General features: G+C 45.6%; 1 protein-coding gene across 5 annotated transcripts in view; it reads right to left on the minus strand.

Annotated features, from left to right (window-relative positions):
* Window positions 1–19,754, minus strand: part of IQSEC1 (IQ motif and Sec7 domain ArfGEF 1) — a 385,819-nt gene that overhangs the window by 136,590 nt on the left and 229,475 nt on the right. For 4 of the 5 annotated variants that reach the window (XM_039886575.1, XM_039886580.1, XM_039886570.1 and 1 more), the window contains exon 3: window positions 1,819–1,863. The exons of the other annotated variant lie outside the window; for it this stretch is intronic. In XM_039886575.1, the coding sequence (XP_039742509.1) occupies window positions 1,819–1,863 (45 nt within the window). The remainder of the gene's footprint in view (window positions 1–1,818; window positions 1,864–19,754) is intronic. 5 annotated transcript variants of the gene reach the window in all.

Here is a 19,754-nt window from a genome sequence, read left to right on the forward strand (position 1 = left end):
GTCCTCCAGTGCTGAGATGGCACTGAGTCATTGGCTGCAAGATGAGGTGTGCCCAGCCTTGAGGGATGGTGGTTACTATGGCCATTCCCTGAACATGACCACCTGCCCTGTCTGGTGAGAGCTGATAGTGAACTGAGTTAAACCTGAGGGGGCAGGGGACTTGCGACAGCTCCTACTGAGTACACAGATATCCTGGGAAAAGAGACCCCCTACCCTCTCGTCAGTTCAGAGCCTTCCCCAGCTTGGTTCTGAGCAGGGCACCCACTGGCCAGCTGGCAGAAAGGACTGCTGTCTGCAATGTGGGTGGTTTCAGAGAAGCCAGGAGCTCAGCTATTTTGAGAAGTTTATGAACCTTTCACCCTGGGCCCAGCCCATCCTGCCATGGACACTCACACATCTGTTGGGCACCATGGGCCAGCCAAGCAGGGGTGCCTGGGTGTATGAGCCCATGTGTAAGAGTGATGGTACAAGAGTCTGACTGAATGAGGAAAGGAGTGTGCATATGTTCTGGAGTCTATGTGTATATGTGATTGAGCAATGACTATACAAGGAGTAGAGGTATGAGGAGGTGTACACACATGGGTGAGGAGTGTGCTGTAGCATTGGGCTGTGTTCACACCAGGATTTGAGTTCAAATTCCAGGTCTGCTCACCTGCTGAGAATCCTGAACAGTGACTTCTGTAAAATGAGTTAATAATAGTTCAGTCTTATTATGTAGTTGTGAAGAAGTGGGACACTGCCAGCTTTCATCAAACATACAGAACTACTATTATTATATGTGGCTGTGGAGTGTCCACGTACAGGATTATATGAGAATGTGAGCACATGCGTGTGAGCACATGTGTATACTCTCTGTTCTCCAACCCTGAGCTGGCTTAGGGAAGTAGTGCCCTGATGGCCACTCCCTTGCCCCTGCCTATAGCCTCATGCAGTCTCAGGGGTTCGGAGTTCATCTCTATGACCCTCTGCCTCCCGTGCTCTTTGCTCTCCATGCACTGGTCATGTCCACTCTTCACAGGTCCTCAAGAAATATGCCCTTTCCTGTGGGCCCCTCACTTCCCACTCCCAGCCAACTTCTAGGCACCTCTACAATGTAGCACAGATGTCCCCACCTCCCTGAATCACACCACTGCATCGGCTTGGCCCTTGTGCCAGCCTTACTCCAAGACCAGCTGCCTGTTATTTGTCTTTCCTGCCCACTAGACTGAGCAGAGACCTCTTGCTTCCATCCAGGGGCCTTCCTCTATGCTGCAGTCTTTAATTCTTTCTTGTAAAAACAGAGAATGTGTTCTTCTGAAGACATCTTATAGAACCATCAAGGTAAAAGGCACATGAGGGCAGAGACCTTCAGACAACTGCCGCTTCCACCAAATACAGTCAGAAAACCAATAGAATCCATGGGCTTCCCATTTGGGCTGCTCTAGGCCAGCCCTTTGGGGACCGCCAGCCTGGGATCTCAGAAGAACTATCAGTTGAGCCCTGGTCCTCATAGGACCTTCAGCTGAGCTCTGGTCCTCAGGAGATCTTTGGCTGAACCCTGGTATTTGGGAATGTTGAATTGACCTCTTGTATTTTAGGGACCTTCAGCTGAGCCCTGGTTCTTAGGGGACTTTTAGCTGAGTCCTGGTCTCAGGGGACCACTCTTAGCTGTACTTGTTTTCAGAGGACATGTCAGCAGTACCTGGTCCCTGGGGAATTTTAGGGTCAAATGGTGGGGCTAATTCCCCTGATGGTTGCTTGGGGCCTATCCTAGGTACAGATGGAAAGCATGGGCCCAGTGGTCCCTGAAGGGCTCCGGAGGAGAGGGAACAACAGTACCTGCAGTGGTCAGTGGAGAGGCTGCTTCCAGTCTCCAAGGAGCTCCTGAGGTAGCGAAAGTGAATGAGAAAGGGTTACTGATGTCCCCTTACACAACAAATGCCCCTGGGGCCATGCCAGCTCAGGCCACATTGGGTGGTCCCAGACAGGTCCTGGAGTAGGTGGGCAGCCCTGAAAAAGCATTTCGCCCTCACATGCAGGAAACCATGTGCTTTCTTTCCCTCTGAAAAGTCAGCCAAGAAGCTGCCCTTTCTCTACCCCATACACAGTTCAGGGGACTCGGTCACAAGGGGTTCTTGGCAACATCAAGTCCAACTGCTCTCTTTTCAATGGGGAAGCCGAGGTCCAAGGTCACACAAGGAGTCTCCCAGACAAAGTCTTTGTAGTCATAGCTGAATGACCCACCTTGGGATATAGCCTGAATCCAACTGAGGTCTGGGCCTGCCAGATGACAGCTCTGCTCATGAGTTTTCCTGCCACAGACAACCCCTTCCCATGCATGAGCTGTCCCCTGACTCCCTACCCTCCTCTCCTTTTATCCTCTACCCACCATCCTGGCTATCTGACTGTTCTACAACATGCCGATCTCATTCGCAACCCAGGGCCCTTCTGTTCCCTCTGCATCGAATGCTGTGTTCCCAATCACCACATTTCACAATAACTTTTCAACTCACAGAGGCCTTCCTTATCTATAGCAGCTCCCCAAGCCCCTCAATACTCTCATCCTACCACTCAATTTTATCTCTTTCAGAGCCATTCGTCTGTTTGCTTGTTCACTACATGTCTTCCCATTAGTGCCTCCTCCCCAAAGACAGGGCCTCATGTGTCCTGGTCACTGCTGGCCCCGCAGTGAGGACCAGTCATGGCTGTGACAGTGCCTCCTTTGATCCTGTCCCCTACTATAAACTGTGGGCCAAAGATGTTAAGTGAAGTCAGAAGAGAGGAGGGAGTGCTCCCTTTTTCCCCTTCATGGGTAAGAAAACTGAGGATCAGAGAAGAAGCATTATGGTTGGGTCTAACAGCTCTGAGAGGTGGGTGGGGATTGTGATTCAGATGTGTTTGGCTTGAGACAACCATGCTTCTTTCCCAAAGAGGCCCCGGAGTTCTTTCAGGTTACAGGCAGGGCCCACCACCTCCATGCCTGGGAACCCAGAGCCCCTGTTGAGAAACTCTGTACCTATCTCTGGATCTGGGCCTGAAACCGGCTCCCCTGGGGGCCAGATCCCACTCCACCCTCAATTAGCCATGGTTGATGTTAAGTCCCTTCACCTCCCTTTGCCTCTGTTTCCTCATTTATAAAAAGAGAATAAGTAACAGTAGATCACTCATAGAGGCAAATAATGGATCTGGAATAACTGTGGAGAAAAAAGAGCCTCTGTTTGCTATGCCTGGCAGCATGCCCAGTATCCTAAGCCTATGGGCCTGGGGCATGCCTTCCACTAAGCAGAGGCCTGATTACCCCCAGCACTGCCTATCTTTTCCCCTCTGGGGAGCAGCTGTACAACACAGAACACTCCTGGAGGTGGTGTCATTGGACTACACCTCTCATCTGATGTTCTGCTGCCTTCTCCCATGGGACACCACCCCTCCCCGTTGTAGCTGCCCCGCATGCTCTCCCCTACCTCAACACTTCAGAGGTCAGGGCACTTGCTTTGTGTGGCCTATGCTTGGCACCATGAGCTTTGCCATTCTGAGTCAACACTGGGTGCCTGACATGGGTCATCTGAGCTTAAGCGTCAGTTTCCCCACTTACCCTCACTAGAGCCTTGATGGAGACCCCTCCTTCCATGTCCCCACAATGACTTGCTATTCTGCTACTTCCTGTCCAACTAAAGCATGGCTTGTTGCCGGACCCCACATTCAGCAGAACCAGGCCCTGACTCGGCCACCTCCCCCTTCTCCAAGCCCAGCTAAAGAGGCTGCAGATGGGCTTGCCTCCCTTGGAGCCAGAGTGCAACCCCTGGTGCCAGCACACTGTAGGCTCAGCAACTCAGCCTATGTCAACAGGTCTTGCCAAAGATCAAAAAGAAAAGGAGACGTGAGGGGTGGTGTCAGGATGTCCTCCAGTCACATTCCTGCACTGTTCACTGTCCTGTGCCCACTCTGGATGGGTGACTGTTTTCTCAGAGGGGGACAGGGCAGGGCTGGCAAGGCAGGCCTTCCCTCCTTCCCATTCCAGATATTGCCATGAGATATTGCCCACAAAAAGTGTTCTGTGAATCAGAAAGTGCTAGTGCATGTATGTATTATTTAAGATACTTATATAGCTATTATTATTATATATAATAGTATATATTGAGATGTTAGAGCTTAAAATTTAAGACATGAGCTGTAGAGCCAAATGGGCCAGAGTTCAGATTCCAGCTTTGCTACATACTAGCTGTGTAACCTTGGGCAAGTTAATGAACCTCTCTGTACCTCATCCATAGTGTTTTGAGACAATTAAACAGGTTACTACATTTAAAGCACCTAGAACAGTGTCAGAATTGCATAAACGGCAGCTATGACTAGTATAAAATTTAAAAGATTAATATAGTATTCAATATAGCTTAAATTATATTACATAAACAATAGAGATTGTATTAATGTATGATACAACAGTATACAAATTAAATATTTCTATTACTCTTTTAATAGATACTTGTTTTATTCACATATATAAAATCCTCATTTTATATATGAGGAAACTGGGGCTCTGAGAGGTGACTTGTTCAGCCCTAAGTTCAAATTCTTTCCTCTATACCTCCTGCTGGAGCTGTTTCATTTCCTCCTGCTTGGGGACCCCGGGATCTTTGAGGGACCCTGGACCAGAACTGTGAACACAGAGCTCTTGGTCAGCTTGGCAGAGCTCCAGCTCCTCCTCTGGCCTTCAGTACAGGCTCAGGAAACAAACAGCCCATTCTGGACAAGGTGACTGCACTGTGGACAGTCTTTTCCCTGAATGCTCTCTCAGTCTCCACCTTCCCCACCCCAGCCCTATTTTTATCAGGCTCCTGGGAGACCACTTCCTTTTCTTTCAGAATGAACTAGCTGCTCCAGTCCTGTTCCCTGGCACAGATTCTAACCAGCACCCAACCATATATCCAAAGTTCAAGAACAGGAGAAACTCCTCTGTACTGTAGGAAGTCAGGAAGGGTTGGGGTTGTGACTGGCAGGGGCAGGAGGGGGTCCTGGAGAATTAATCATCTTCTGTTTTAGGATCCAACTGGTTACACAATTTTTACTGATGCTATTCAATAAAAATTTACATTAAAACAAACAAAAAAACAAGCCCCCACCCCCCGCCCCGGCCCTCATTCAGCCCCAGCCTACAGCCCCAACCTGAAGCAGCAGGCAAAACCAAGGCCTAGGGCAGCCATTCCCTTCCTCCTGTAGTACATGTGTGGCCTTGGGAAAATCCCTCCCTCTCTCTGGCCTCAGTTTCCCTCTATTGAATATGAATGAGAAGAGTGGTCTGTGTTTTTCTCCCTGGCTATATGGTAGACATATGGGGTGCTTTAAGAAATACTAATGCCTGGGCCTCAACCCAGACTAATTAAGTCAGAACTTCTGGGTGCATGTTCTGCATCTTGGTTTTTGTTGTTGTTTTTAACTCTTTACTTTGAAATAACCATATTTGTAGAAAGTTGAAAAATAAAAATTACAAGGAGTTTCCATGCACTCTTCTCCAGCTTCCCTCAATGATAACATCTTGCATGACTATAGTCCACCATCCAAACTAGGAAACCAAAGTTGGTACAGTCCAACAAGCTTATTCAGTTTTCACCAGTTACACGAGCATGTGAATGTGTGTGTGTGTGTGTGCATACATTCATGTCTCTATGTAATTTTATTGCATGTGTAGCTTTGTGCAATTTTAAAAAGCACATATTTGCTGCTTTAAGAATTCCTGGCACTCTGTGCTTTCTGGAAGGAATACCTGAAGAGCCCTAAGGCCGTCACAGGTGGCTCTGAGCTATTGTGTACTGAGCCAGAGGATGGTCTGGAGGGAATAACTGGAGAGCCCTAAGGCCATCACAGGTGGCTCTGAGCTATTGTGTACTGAGCCAGAGGATGGCCTTGTTTGTTCCTGACAATAAATGGGAAGAAAATATAGAGAGCAGGGACAGAATGGGAAGAAGGGAGGCACTGGTGGTTGTGTGGCACGTGATGGGATCCCTCCTAGTAGTCCCCACCCCAGGGAGTCAGCTCAAAGCCCACAGGGCTTATTTGTAGAAAGCAGCGGATAGCTAAAGATTGTGTCTGGGGTGAGGGCATGACCCGTGAGGGAGCCAGAGGCAAGGTGGCTCCAGACTGTCACAGGCCCCAAAATAGGGTTATTTGTGGAATCTACCTCAATTTCCAAATGGGCAGGGAAGGCCACACACCTCTTTGTTCCACTGTCCCTCTCCCTCTTATTAAATAAGTAATACATATTCACTGTATCAACTGTAGAAAATAACAGCAGTGCACAACAAGGAAAATAAAATTATCCACCATCCTAACTCCCCAGAGATTAACCAGTGCTAATATTTGAGGACATTTTCTGGCCAGGCTCTTCTCTAAATATGCGCCTGTGACTAGGTATATATATGATTTTTGGTTACATAAAAATATACTCTGTTCTATGTACCACCACCCCACGTAACACTTCTCTTGAGTGTGTTTTTAGATCTTCAAATATTCCTCCACATCACAGTCCCTCTCTTGACAGCTGCTCAGAATCCCGACGTGCTTGGGTTTGGCTCCATCTCCTGTCTCCCTTGTAAACAAGGGTGTGGAACTGTCCCCTCAATACAGTCCCTGTGTAAAGCCACCAACGTTTCTTTAGGACCCATTCCTGGAATTTCTGGGTCACAGGGAGGGAATGTTTATACGGCCCCAGATGCACATGATGCTGACCCAAGAGGTTTGACTGTGGAAGTGAATGTTTGGCCATTCTTAGGGCTCCAGAAATTTCCCTGTTTGGGCAGACATGAGGGCAAGGGTCCTTTGCTTGCTCCATGTTAGGTGCTGGGTCCATGATCCTTACCACTTGCCAGGCTAGTAAACCAGACAGATGTGAGGTGATGCCTGCTAGCTCACATCTGGGCTTTTCTGCCCAGACTTCTGTACCCTACCCTTAGAAGGCCACATTGGGCTCCTGCTTACCATCTTCGGCCTTCCTGTCCTGACTCTGGGCCCCAAGCAGCCCTACCTGCCAGCCCGGGGGCCCCATCACCTGGCACACGAAGGCGATTATCCTTGGCTGACCTACATACCCCACTCCCATCTGACTACTATCAATTTGTTCTCTGTATCAATGAGTTTATTTCTGTTTTATTTGTTCATTTAGTTTTTTAGATTTCACATATAAATGAAATCATATTATTTGTCTTTCTCTGTCTGTCATTTCATTTAGCTTGAAACTCTCTAGGCCATTTGTTGTTGCAAATGGCAAGATTTCATTTATTATGACTGAATGATATTCCACTGTATATATACTACAACTTTTTTATCCATTCATCTATAAATGGACACTTATCCTGGCTATTGTAAATAATGCTGCAATGAACACAGAGGTGTGTATAGATACTGATGCGAATAAGATTGATTCCATCTTTGTACCCAATTCTTTCAGTTCAAGTTTTTTATGCTGTGAACGCTGACTAACCTAACTATTCTTGGTCAGCATATCAAAGCCTTATAGTTAATGACTGTCTATGTTCTTTAAAGTTACACAATATAACCATAAAGATTCTTGTCAGCAATGGTCAGAATGGCATGAAAACTGAGATAAATATCAAACTGGTGTTGGCGCCAACTATACGCAATCATCCATCAGAAGACCACCAGAAGGTATGGTTCCTGGCATGGACAGCATTCTCTGTCCCTTTTTCTTGTCAATCATTAGTTCTTTAGCTATACTATAAAACATTCATGGTAACTACTATCTGGTCACAGAGAATATCTGTGCAGATTGCTAGGTTGCCGTCCACTCCAATCCTATTCTTGTAGGTAATTTATCCTACAATAAATTTTGTTACATTGTAAGAAGTTGCCTGCCTTGTTTGTTAATCCAAAATACTTCCTTATTACGGTGGCCACTATATCTTTGCTTCATCATCATACAAGGGTGCATATATCTTTTCAAATTACTGTTTTGGATTTCTTCAGCTAAATACCCAGAAGTATAATTGCTGGGTCATGTGGTAGTTCTAATTTTAGTTTTTCGAGAAACCTCTATACTGTTTAAAATAGGGGCTGCACCAATTTACAATCCCACCAAAAGTACATGTGTTCCCTTTTCTCTACATCCTCACAAACATTTTCTGTTTGTTGTTTTATTGATGGTAGCCATTCTAACAGGTATGAGGTGATAGCTAATTGTGATTTTAATTTGCATTTCCCTGATGATTAGTGATTTTGAGCATCTTTTCATATGTTTATTGGCCATCTGTATATCATTCTTGGATAAACATCTATTCAGGTCCTCTGCCCATTTTTTAACTGAATTGTCTTTTTTTTTTTTTTTTTTTTTGGTGTTAAGTTGTATGAATTCCTTATGTATTTTAGATTTTAACCTTTCCCCAGATATATCATCAGTGAATATCTTCTCCCATTCAGTAGGTTGTCTTTTTGTTCTGTTGGTTTCCTTCATTGTGCAAAAGATTTTCAGTTTGATGTAGTCCATTTGTTTATTGATTTTGTTTGTTTCCTTTGCCAGAGGAGACATATCCAAAAATGTATTACTAAGAACAATGTCAGAGAGTTTACTGCCTATGTTTTCTTCTAGTAGTTTTATGGTTTCAGGTCTTATATCTAATCCATTTTATTTTTGTATATGGTGTAAGACAGTGATCTAATTTAATTATTTTGCATGTATCTGTCCAGTTTTCCCAACACTATTTATTAAAGAGACTATCTTTACCCCATTTTATAGTCTTAGTTCTTTGCCATAGATTAATTGATCATATAGGTGTGGGTTTATTTCTGGGCTCTCTAATCTGTTCCATTGACCTGTGTATCTGTTTTTATGCCAGTGCCACACTGTTTTGATTACTATAGACTTGTTGTGTAGTTTGATATCAGGTAGCTTCAATTTTGTTCTTTCTCAAGATTGCTTTGATTATTCAGGATTTTTTTTTTTGTGGTTCCATATACATATTAGGATCATTTGTTCTAGTTCTTTGAAAAATGCCATTGGTATTTTGATAAGGATTGCATTGACTCTGTAGACTGCTTTGGGTAGTATGAACATTCTAATTATGTTAATTCTTTCTATCCATCAGCATGGCATAGCCTTCCATTTATTTGTGTCTTCTTCAATTTCTTTCTTTAGTATTTTATACTTCTATGAGTACAGGTCTTTTACTTCCTTGAATAAATTTACTCCTAGGTATTTTATTCTTTTTGATGCAATTGTAAAGGGGATTTTTTTTTTCTTAATTTCTCTTTCTGACAGATGGTTATTGGTGTATAAAAATGCAACTGATTTCTGAGTATTATTTTTGTAACCTGCTACTTTACTGAATTCATTTATTAGTTCTAATAGATTTTTAGTGGAATCTGTAGGGTTCTCTCTATATAGTATCATGTATTGCTTGTTTGTTTCTTGAGGTAGATCTGTATTGCTACGAATTTCCCTCTTAGAACTGTTTTGGTTGTGTCCTTTAGATTTGGGGTCATTGTGTTTTCATTTTCATTTGTCTAAGGTATCTTTCATATCTTCTTTGGCCTCATTTTTAACCCATTCATTGTTTAGTGGCATGTCAATTAGCCTACATATGTTTGTTTTTCAGTTTTTTCTTGTAATTAATTTCTAATTTCATATCATTGTGATTGGAAAAGTTCTTTGATATGATTCAATCTTCTTAAATTTATTGAGACTTGTTTTCTGGCCTAACATGTGGTCTAGTCTGGAAAATGTTCCATGTGCCCTTGAAAAAAATGTATATTCTGCTGCTTTTGGGTAAAATGTCCTAAAAATATCAATTAAGTCTATCTGGTGCAATGTGTCAGTGAAGGCCACTGTTGCCTTGTTATTTTCTATGTGGATGGTCTACATATTGATGTCAATGGGTTGTTAAAGTCCCCAGTACTATTGTATTACTGTTCTTTCTCTTTATATCCATCAATATTTCATTTATATATTTAGGTGCTCCTACATTGGGTGCACAGATTTTTAACAAGAATTATATCTTCTTGTTGATCCCTTTATCATTATGAAATGCTCTTTTTGTCTTAAAGTCTTTTTTCTCTGATATAAATATTGTTACCCTAGATTTATTTTTCATTTCCATTTGCATGAAAAACTTTTTCCATTTTTACTTTCAATCTGTGTGTGTGTCTATCTGAAGTGAGTCTCTTATAGACAGCATATGTATGGGTCTTGTTTTTTTAATCCATCAGCCACTCTATGTCTTTTGATTGAAACATGTAGTCCATTTACGTTTAAAGTAATTATTAATAGGTATGTAGTTATTGTCATGTTATTAATTGTTTTCTGATTATTTTTGTAGTTCTTCTCTGTTCCTTTTTTTATCTCTTGTGCTCTTCTCTTCTACGTTTGTGACTTTCCATAGCATTATGCTTGGATTCCTTTCTCTTTATTTCTTGTATATCTCTTACAGATATTTGGTTTGTGGTTACCATGTGCTTCACATATAGCATGCTATGTCTATAGCAGCACATTTAAAGTTGATGGTTGCTTAAGTTCAAAGCCATTCTAAAATCACTACAATTTTTACTCACAATTTTCATCATTCTTTTTTACTTCTTTTGTGTGTTCGTATCCCTTAATTTATTGTTATAATTATACACGCTCTTCCTACTTGTATCTTTTAACCTTTGTACTAGCTTTATAGTTGATTGAGCCACTGCTTTTACTAATTGTTTGCCTTTGTCACTGAAATTTGTTTTCTTTCCTAGAAAGAAAGAAAGATTTTTGATCTTTTCTACTTAGAGAAGACCTTCATCATTTCTTGTAATACTGGTTTAATGGTGATGAATCCCTTTAGCTTTTTCTTATCTGGGAAGCTCTTTATTTCTCCTTCGAGTCTAAATGATAGCTTTGCTGGGTAAAGTAGTCTTGGTTGTAGGTTTTTGTTTTTCATCCCTTCGAATGTTTTATGTCATTTTCTTCTGGCCTGAAAAGTTTCTGTCCACAAATCAGCTGATAGTCCTATGGGAGCTCCCTTATATGTAACTAGCTGAATTTCTTTTGCCACTTTTAAGATTTTTTGTCTTTAACATTTGGCATTTTAATTATGATGTAATTTTGCTTGGGCCTCTTTGGTTCATCTTGTTTGGGACTCCTTGTGGAACAGCTTGGGTTTAACTCACAAGTTCTTTCGTTTAGATTTGCCACCCCTTCCTTCAAAGTGGGTGTGTTGATTCATTTTAGTTAAATGAAAGTTAAAAATACTGTGTGTGGGAGCTGGGCATGTGGCTTCCATTTTTCCAAATACCCCGGGGTAAGTACTGCTATTGCCCTCACCTTGCACAGGAGTGAGCTGGGCACAGAGAGAGAAAGAGCTGGTGCCTAGCCACAGCAAGTGAGAGCCCCTGGGCACCATCCTTGACTGCAGGCCAGACTGGACTGGGGAGTAGACGGAGTAAGAGAGAAAGGAAGGGGAACTGAATTTGTACAGCCGTTGGGGGACACAAAATTGCAGCAGGAAGCAGACCCTGGCTCTGTGCAGGGACACTTTCTTGAGGGCTGCAGTGGGGCCTGAAGCCTTAGTGGGGGAGGATCCCCAGCCCTTGGATCCAGGAGTGTGGTGGTCTTTGGATAAATAAGGAGCTTGAAACCCCCTGCTCCATTTATGAAAGGAAGGAACTAGAGAGGAAAGAAGCTCATCCTGAAGGCTGCAATGTGAGGGCTTCTATTTCAGGGGCGGCAAGATGCCATGCTCTGTTCTTGATGCATTTGGCCTCTGCTTGGGACATGGAGCATTCTCCCAGCAGATGGCTGCAGCTCTGGCAGAAGACTTTGGATGCCCTCACACAACGAAGTGCAGGGCCAAGTGGGGGGCTGGAGGGGCAGCGTCTTCACTGGGCATAAGAATACATGTCCATCCCAGCCTCTGACCTCTCCCCACGAAAATCTGCAGAACACCAAGCTAGGTGCTGCCCAGCTCTGCCCTGGCTGTCCCACATGCATCTCCCTGCACCAGCAGCCTGCACACTGGAGATCCTCTTTGGCAAAAGCACTGTTATCCATCCAGACCCTCAAGCCACTGAGGTCTGTGATGCTTTTGATGCCTACCCCACCAGCCCTTAGCCTTGGGCCATCCTTCAGTGGGCACCCTGGTCATTCTGCTGTTAGCTGCTGTGGCTTCCCCATTAGACCTTCTCTGGCTTTTCCCACTATGCCCTCCGACCCAGCCTGGGCTGGCACAGGGGGCCCTCTGGACAGTGTTTTCTGGATGAAAGAAAGAGACAGAAAACACACTTCAAGCTGAAGGAGACAATGCTGGACATGTTTCAGTCACCCAATAAATACTGAGAGCTTCTCTGTGTCAGGCTCTGGCCTCTCACTAAGGCCTGGTTCAAGTGCCACTTCCTCTGTGCAGCGCCCCCGGGTCTCTGGTCTCTTAGACGGTACAGAGATAGTTGTAGAACAGCTACTGTCTCCAAGCATTGCTCCAGGCCTGGGCACTCAGTGGTGGGCCATGAGGTGACAATCTGGTGGGAAAGCCAGAACTAAAAGGGAAAATGTGGTCATGTCAACCACAGAAAGGAGGGGCTGTGGCTGGAGGAAGGGGGCAGGGCCTGGCCCAGATACATGTGCCCTGTCACACAACTTGTACCCTGATATGTGTGTAATGTCAGTCAGGCAGACGTGGCCCTAGGAGAGAGGGTAAGCAGTCTTGCCTTCCTCAAGCCTGACTCCATACCCTGGTTTTCCACTGATGGGCTGGGCAACTTTGGGAAGAGCCCTGTTCTCTCTGCGCTCATGTCCTGTATAGAACTGGGGCTCCCTGACAGGGACTTGTCTGAGGCCTTAATGACTGGCCAAGGGCATGTCTAAAGAACAAAGACAAGAAAGAGGTAAAGCCAGAAGCTCAGCCCAACTCAGAAAGGCTGCTGAGAGGGAGGGGGCCCTGCTCATGTGGCCAGAGCAGTATCTGCTCAGCTCATAGGCATTGAGGTTGGCAGATGTCTTAGCCATAGGTTCCAGGAGGTGGTAGCAGCCCTGAGAACAGGAGAGAGGGCACTCAAAGAGCAAGACCTGGTCCAGGGAGCACACTGCTAAACCCAAGACCCAGAACCAGACCCAGACTACTTGGGTCTGAATTCTATTTCAGACTAGGGGGTCCTTGAGATGAGCTATTTGCTTCCCAAAGCCTCCGTCTCCTCTTCTATAGATGGGCCTCTGAACTCTGTTACAGAGCTTCCAGGGTGCTCTGTAAACTGGGAAGTATAGTGTACAAAAGTGAGGGTGCTATTCATTCCAGCTGTAGAATCCCAGGCTATCAGTGGCCCTGCCGTTGCTGAGAAATTGCTCTTACCTGAGGACCCTGTGTGCCATTTTTGGTCATCTTTGTGCATCCTCAACCTGGCTTCAGAGACTGAGAATGGCCCATTTTACAGATGGGAACATAAGGATGTGCAACCTGCAGCGCATGCTTGTTTGCCCCGTAATTCTCTCTCTGCCTCTACCCAAACAACTACTCCCCAGGGAGACTTCCTGAGGTGCTGGTGAAAAGGATGTGAGGTCAATCTGAAATAGATGATGAGTTTCTTGGGTAATACCCATTGCTCCAGGCATTTTTTTTTTTTTTGTAGTATATATCACTGGAAAAGAGGAAAGATGAAATAGCAAAAAGAGGGATTCTTATTTATAAGTCCCAGATGGCAAAGAAATAAGGAAGTATGGCAGCCTGGGTAGATGGTAGGTAGCTGGATCCTGAGAATCAGGGGTCCTGTGGATCTACCCAGACACAATCAGCTGTAAAACCTTTCCTCTTGGCCACAGAGCAAAGCCCCTCTCACTCAGAGTCAATGCCTTCAGGCTCTGTGCTGGAGTCAGGGGCTAGCTGCCCAGCCAATTGCTTGCTTCCCTAGTGCCTAGCTGTGGCTACAGTGGCCATGGATATCTGCCCACTACTGAGTTGAAGCTGTTAGCTCACTCTATGCTGTTCTCTAACTCCAAGTATACTTAGTGGACTGTCTCCAGTCTCAGCTTACTGCCCCCTCTCCAACAAAACACATATTTGAAGCCCCTCCTAAACTCCCAGTACAGTGGTTCAGGTAAGGCTTATACCATCTGCCCAGCTCCAGCAGTGGCCAAGTGGCAGAGGATGGCCAATCAGCACATGCCTCCTCTAGGCCATGGAGATGGTTTGAGGAGTGGCTATGAGCCACAGGGATGACCTGTGGGGGATGTGAGGGTTCTGAGGTGGCCAGAGCCCCGATATGGGAACGGCCTGGGGGAAAGGCAGGCAGGAGGTGGAAATAAAGGTGTCATAACCCTGATCTAGTAGTACCGAAGCCCAACAACAAACCCCAACCCCTAGGCTGCTCACTGATGAGAACTATTAAAACCCATTCTGACTTGAGTTTTTGTCCTTTGCAACTAAAGACTTCTGCTTAATACACTCCTTCAGGCCCTGGCTTCCTTCCCACCTGGCTTCCTTCCCCTTCCCAGATGTCCCTGTTTCTTCAGTCTCAGTACTTCCCCAAGCCTATCCCTGTGCAGTAAGAATCTAGGGGACGAAAGGAAGAGGATAGTATTTACAGGGCACAGATCTACCATGTGCTTTGTTACCTCAATGAATCCTTATGGTCATCCTGCAAAATTGAAATTATTGACTCCATTTACAGAAAAGGAATCTGAGGTTGTCTATCCAAGTCACACAGCCACTAGGTGGCAGATAAGGGGTTCCATCTGAGAAGTTTCTCGGAGGGTGGCTGGGCCCTGCATCATGGGGAGGGACTGGAAAAGACCCTGAATACCCCAGTACATTGGTCCCCACTTCTGTTGGGTCCCTCCCATCTCAGGGAGCTCCTCCAAGGTACCCCAATCACTCAGCAGCCCTGGAGGCAGTCAGAGACTGAATGAAACCTGACCAAGGATGGGGGATCTGAGGGCCCCAGGAGGTGCCTGTGGCCATCCCCACTGGACTAAGTGAAGCCAGTGCCTCTCTCATTTGATAATGAAGAGCAAATGTGAGGAAAATGCTTTGTGTTATCTCAGGGCCAGCGAGTGTTGTAACATTTGGGCTGCAAATTTCAGGGAGGGCCATGGTGATTAAAAATGTAAAACTTCCCTTATTAAACATTCTAAACAGATGCTGGGGACTATCTTGATGAAAAACGAGGCCAAAGGAGCCAATAAAACATCTTGCAATTAGCTACCCTCTGAATGGCCACCCTCTGAGCTTCAGGGACTGCACTGATGGGACCCTTTCAGAACTGAGAGATTCGTCTCGCTGAGGTCAGGCCAGTACAGTACATCAGGGTCGTGTGACTGGAGACTTGAGGTATCTCCAGGTCCAGTTCCTTAGATCCCTGGTGTCACCAGCTCACTCCCAGGAAATCAGATAAACAGAGAAGGGAAGGCCAGAACCCTTCATCTGGGCTCTGTCTAGTGAGTCTGGCCCTCGAGATCCCTAAGCTGATATAGGACCAAGTCTCGCTACAACCCCATTCTCTAGCTCCACCAGCCTTGTCCCATCTCTCCTGCGATCTGTGATGAACCAATTTGCCAAAAGCCAACTCATTGAATAGTCAATTTGCAGGATGACGAACTCATCAAATGTACTTGCTTCCCTTACCCTTTTAGTTTTAGTTGGCTAGTTTTCATTTTTGTCTTCAAATGCCATTTTCAAGAAATGTTCATTTTGCATCTGTTCCAAGTCCCTGCTGCTGAGCAAGAGGCAAAGAATGGGAGACTGAGAGACAGGGAAGAATGAGATGACTGCATTATCGCTCATGTACCACTGGGCAGAGGCTGGGTGGGAGGGAGCAGATGGTCAGCAAGCACAGGGAAGCAGGCAGGCCCACCAGAGGGGGGTCGCTGCATGGGGTTGGGCCCTGGCTCCAGTAGGGGGACAGTGGGTGAGACCTTGCCCCAGGGTCTCAAACTCATCACTGGGGGCCAACCAAACTCCAGCTGGCAGCAAAAGGGGCTGATGCTGTCTTTCTTGGAGGAGGAGACTTGTCCCAGTGCCCCTGGTAGGATTCATCTTTGGGGAAAAAGGGTCAAGTGGTCTCAATTGTCAGGGAGAGGAGGACAGCAGAGGTTGGTGACCCCAGAGGCTTCCCACAGGAGGCCTGAGACTGACAATGGGTGTCAGTGGCCTTCGTGTCTCATAGTTATCAAGGGTCTAGCCCATCAGACATAATACCTGCCCCCAGCTTTTTTAAAATTAAACTTTTTATTTTGAGATAATTATAGATTCACCAGCAGTTGTTAAAAATAATACAGAGAGATCCTGTCTATACTTTACTCCATTTTCCCCAATGGTAACATCTTGCAATTTGGGTACCACAAGGAACACTGCCATCCATGATGTGATAATCTGTATGATGAAAGCTCTTGGCAGAGCTCTGAACATGTCAAAGTTCAACCTCTCCTCAACTGTGATAAGAGTAGTTGCATTCCTGGAAAACTAAATGTATATTAAAATCATATGAATTGGAGTGAGGTCCCAGGCTCAGATAACTACATATGGATTTTCACTTCCATGAATATCTGGTAAGACATTCACAAGTTCTTGGCAGTACCGGCCTGCCTCCCACACTGTAGGGTGTTAGCTTCCCTGGCCCCTGCCAATCAGACACTTCCCCTTGAATTCTCCCAGAATGTCCGCTCACATCTCTAATGGTCCTCAAGGGGGCAGTATGGCCTTGCTGAAAACCGGTGGCACATACCCTTTGCTCCCTACACTGGCAACTCCACCTGTGTCTGGGTAGGGACTGCTGTTCCCCAAGATCCAGCCCAGGACCAGTGCACAACAGGTAGTAATAAATGTGCCCAACAGAATTGATCTGGATAGAGTTAGCCAAGGTGACAATGATGAAGTCACAAAGAACATGTTCCTAGAATGCCTGGTGAAGTCTTAATCTTGGGATACTCCAGGAACCAGTCCCAACAGCTTCCCCTCTCCTGCCATGACTTTGTTTCCTTCACGGAGATCCCCTGCAAGAGATGGGTCATGTTTTCTGACCAGAGGGAGTCTCTCCCCTCCTTCAAGTCCAGCTGGTCACCCTGTCCCTCAAACTGAGCCTTTAATTGGTTCAAATCCAGGATTATAAAGCAGTGAGTGGAAACTGAACTGCTTTGTGTAACTAACTGGCTATCTGGTCAAGGTGCTTCCATAACAAAGCACACTTGTAAATGTACAGAATTATTCCAGAGGAACTGCACATAATAGTGGCCTCTAGGAAGAGGAATAAAAAAGAAGGGAGGCAACTTTGTATTGTGTACAGACATTTTTATACCATATGAATAAATTATATCATATGGATAAATTACCTCTTAATTATAGGAATGATTGAATATTTTTGAGCACATATTATGTGCCAGGTACCCCTAAGGACTGAACTCCCTGAGCTACTTATGTCTTGGAGGACTGGATTCTGAGTGGGGAGCCCAGAGACCCACTTTCCCACTACTTCTGCCCTAGGACAGAAACTCTGACAAAGGCAGTAGAGGTATTATCAGGTACCCACCTCTCCAAAGTCAGTGCTAGGGGTCCTATGGGCTGAGTATTCCATCAGAACTTTATCACTCACACCTGCCTTTATTCAGGAAAAAGTAAATAAAACCACAATAAGATGCCACTTCACACCATGAGGATTGCTATTGTAAAAACAAACTAAAACAAAAAACAAAAACACTCTAAAAACAAAATGGCAAGTGTTGGCAAGGATGTAGAGAAATTGAAACCCTTATGCATTGCTGGTAGAATGTAAAATAGTACAGCTTCTGTGGAAAAAAGTATGGCTGTTCCTCAAAAAAGGTAAATATAGAATTATCATATGATCCAGAAATCCTACTTCTGGGTACATATCTAAAAGAAGTGAAAGCAGGTACCTGAAGAGATATTTGCACACACATATTAATAGCAGCATTATTTACAATCTGCAAAAAGTGGAAGTAACCCAAGTGTCCATAAACAGATGAATAGATAGACAAAATGTGGTCTATACATACAATGGGCTATTATTCAGCTTTAAGAAAGGAAGGAAATGCTGACACATGTTACAACGTGGATGAACCTTGAAAATATTATGCTCATTGAAATAAGCCAGACACAATAGGACAAATACTGTGTAATTCTATTTATATGAGGTCCCTAGAGTAGTCAAATTCATGGAGACAGAAAGTAGAATGGTGGTTGGCAGGGGCTGGGGGAAGGAGGCATGAAGAGTTAGTGTTTGATGGGTATGGAGTTTGGGAAGATGAAAAAGATCTAGAGATGGATAATGGTGATGGTTGCACAAATGCCACTGAACTGGGCATTTAAATATGATTAAAGTGGCAAATTTTATGTTATATGTATTTTACCACAATTTTTTTTAAAGGTTATTGGTGCCCGGCCAGGCTGAGGCTGCAGGGATCCCAGGAAGCAAAGGCAGGGCCTTGCCTGAGAAGCTGTCAGTCTGGTGATAAGAGAGGGGCCTGCGCTGTGGCAGAGGGAAGGACTAGTGATTCAGGACCTCAGCAGAGGACCAGTTTGCCTGGGAGAGTCAAGAAAGAAGCATAAGTTGGATCTTGAGGCCTTCAATAAGGAGGGTAAAAGACTTTCCCGTTAGAGGAACCAGTGTGGACAAAAATGTGGCGATGTGAGCTCTCCTGACAGGAGAGTGCAAGACTTGTGCGTGGTGGGCCTTTATGGCCTAATTCATTATATCCCTTCTCCAGACTGTCAGCTCCATGCAGGCAGGGCCTCATCTGGCCCATTTATAGTTATAGCCCCACTAGGCCTGGCACAAAGCCCTGTAACCACTGTGGGTTGAGTGAATGAATTAGTGGACGATGACCCCATGGTGGCCACAAGTGACAGACAAAACTGGGTGTGTGTAAAGGATCCAGAATGTTTGAAGTTCAGATTTTGCTTCTGATAGCCACTGGCCCCTCTCCTCACAGCCTTCTGTGTGTTTCAGCATAACTGAGAACTTACAAGAGTTGACCCTGCCACTCTGGCTCCAAACAAGGTCACAGGCCCAGAGAAGGCAAGATGCCAGCCCAGGGTCACACAGCAAGGCAGGGGCAGAGCTGGAGTGGAGCATTCTTCTCCTGCTCTGTGAGCTCCCAGGAGTGCCTGGGCCTAACATACTAAGGGATGGTGCTGAGTGGAAGGAGAAAGGAGAGCGAGAACAGAAGCCAGTGTGAGGAGGGGCAGATGGGAACTTAGTTAGCACCTGGCAACAATGCCTCTTAGGCCCCTGATGGAGGTGACAAAACTGGTCTTATCCATAGGCCATAAGTGCTGAGCTCCTACCTGCTGCCAAACAAGGCACCCTCAGTGCCGAGGACGAGGGGCTAAGCCGTGGCCATATTCTAGTTCTATGCAGAGCATGTGTGAGTATAAAGGAACAAAAACTTGTGCTTGGGACCTTCTTTGAGACATGCTCTGGGGCAAAGCACTGCGGGGTCCCCATCACCTAGGTGTCTGCCTGGCCACCCCAGCTCTTCCATCTGTCTACCTGCTGTGTACCTGGCCCCTCCAGATAGACTGGGGCTGGTGAAGAGAGGGGTCTGAGGGTAAGGGCAGACTCCTCCCCACAGGACTGCTACCAGGAGACAGGAGGAGGTGTGGTAAAGCACTTTGTCAAGAGTGAGGCAAGGATGAGCACTCACCCTGGCCCTGGCCAAGCACTGACCTATTATTTTTGGTACTGTCCTTAAGACGAAGCTGGGAGTCCCTGTCCAGGCCACCTGGCACCATCCCAGGCCAGACCTGACTTAAGTTTGGAGGTCACATGGGAGGTGACGAGGGGAAGGGCCTTTCTCAGCCCAG

Source organism: Pteropus medius, unplaced genomic scaffold, assembly GCF_902729225.1.
Source record: "Pteropus medius unplaced genomic scaffold, Ma_sr-lr_union100, whole genome shotgun sequence".
Classification (NCBI taxonomy): domain Eukaryota; kingdom Metazoa; phylum Chordata; class Mammalia; order Chiroptera; family Pteropodidae; genus Pteropus; species Pteropus medius.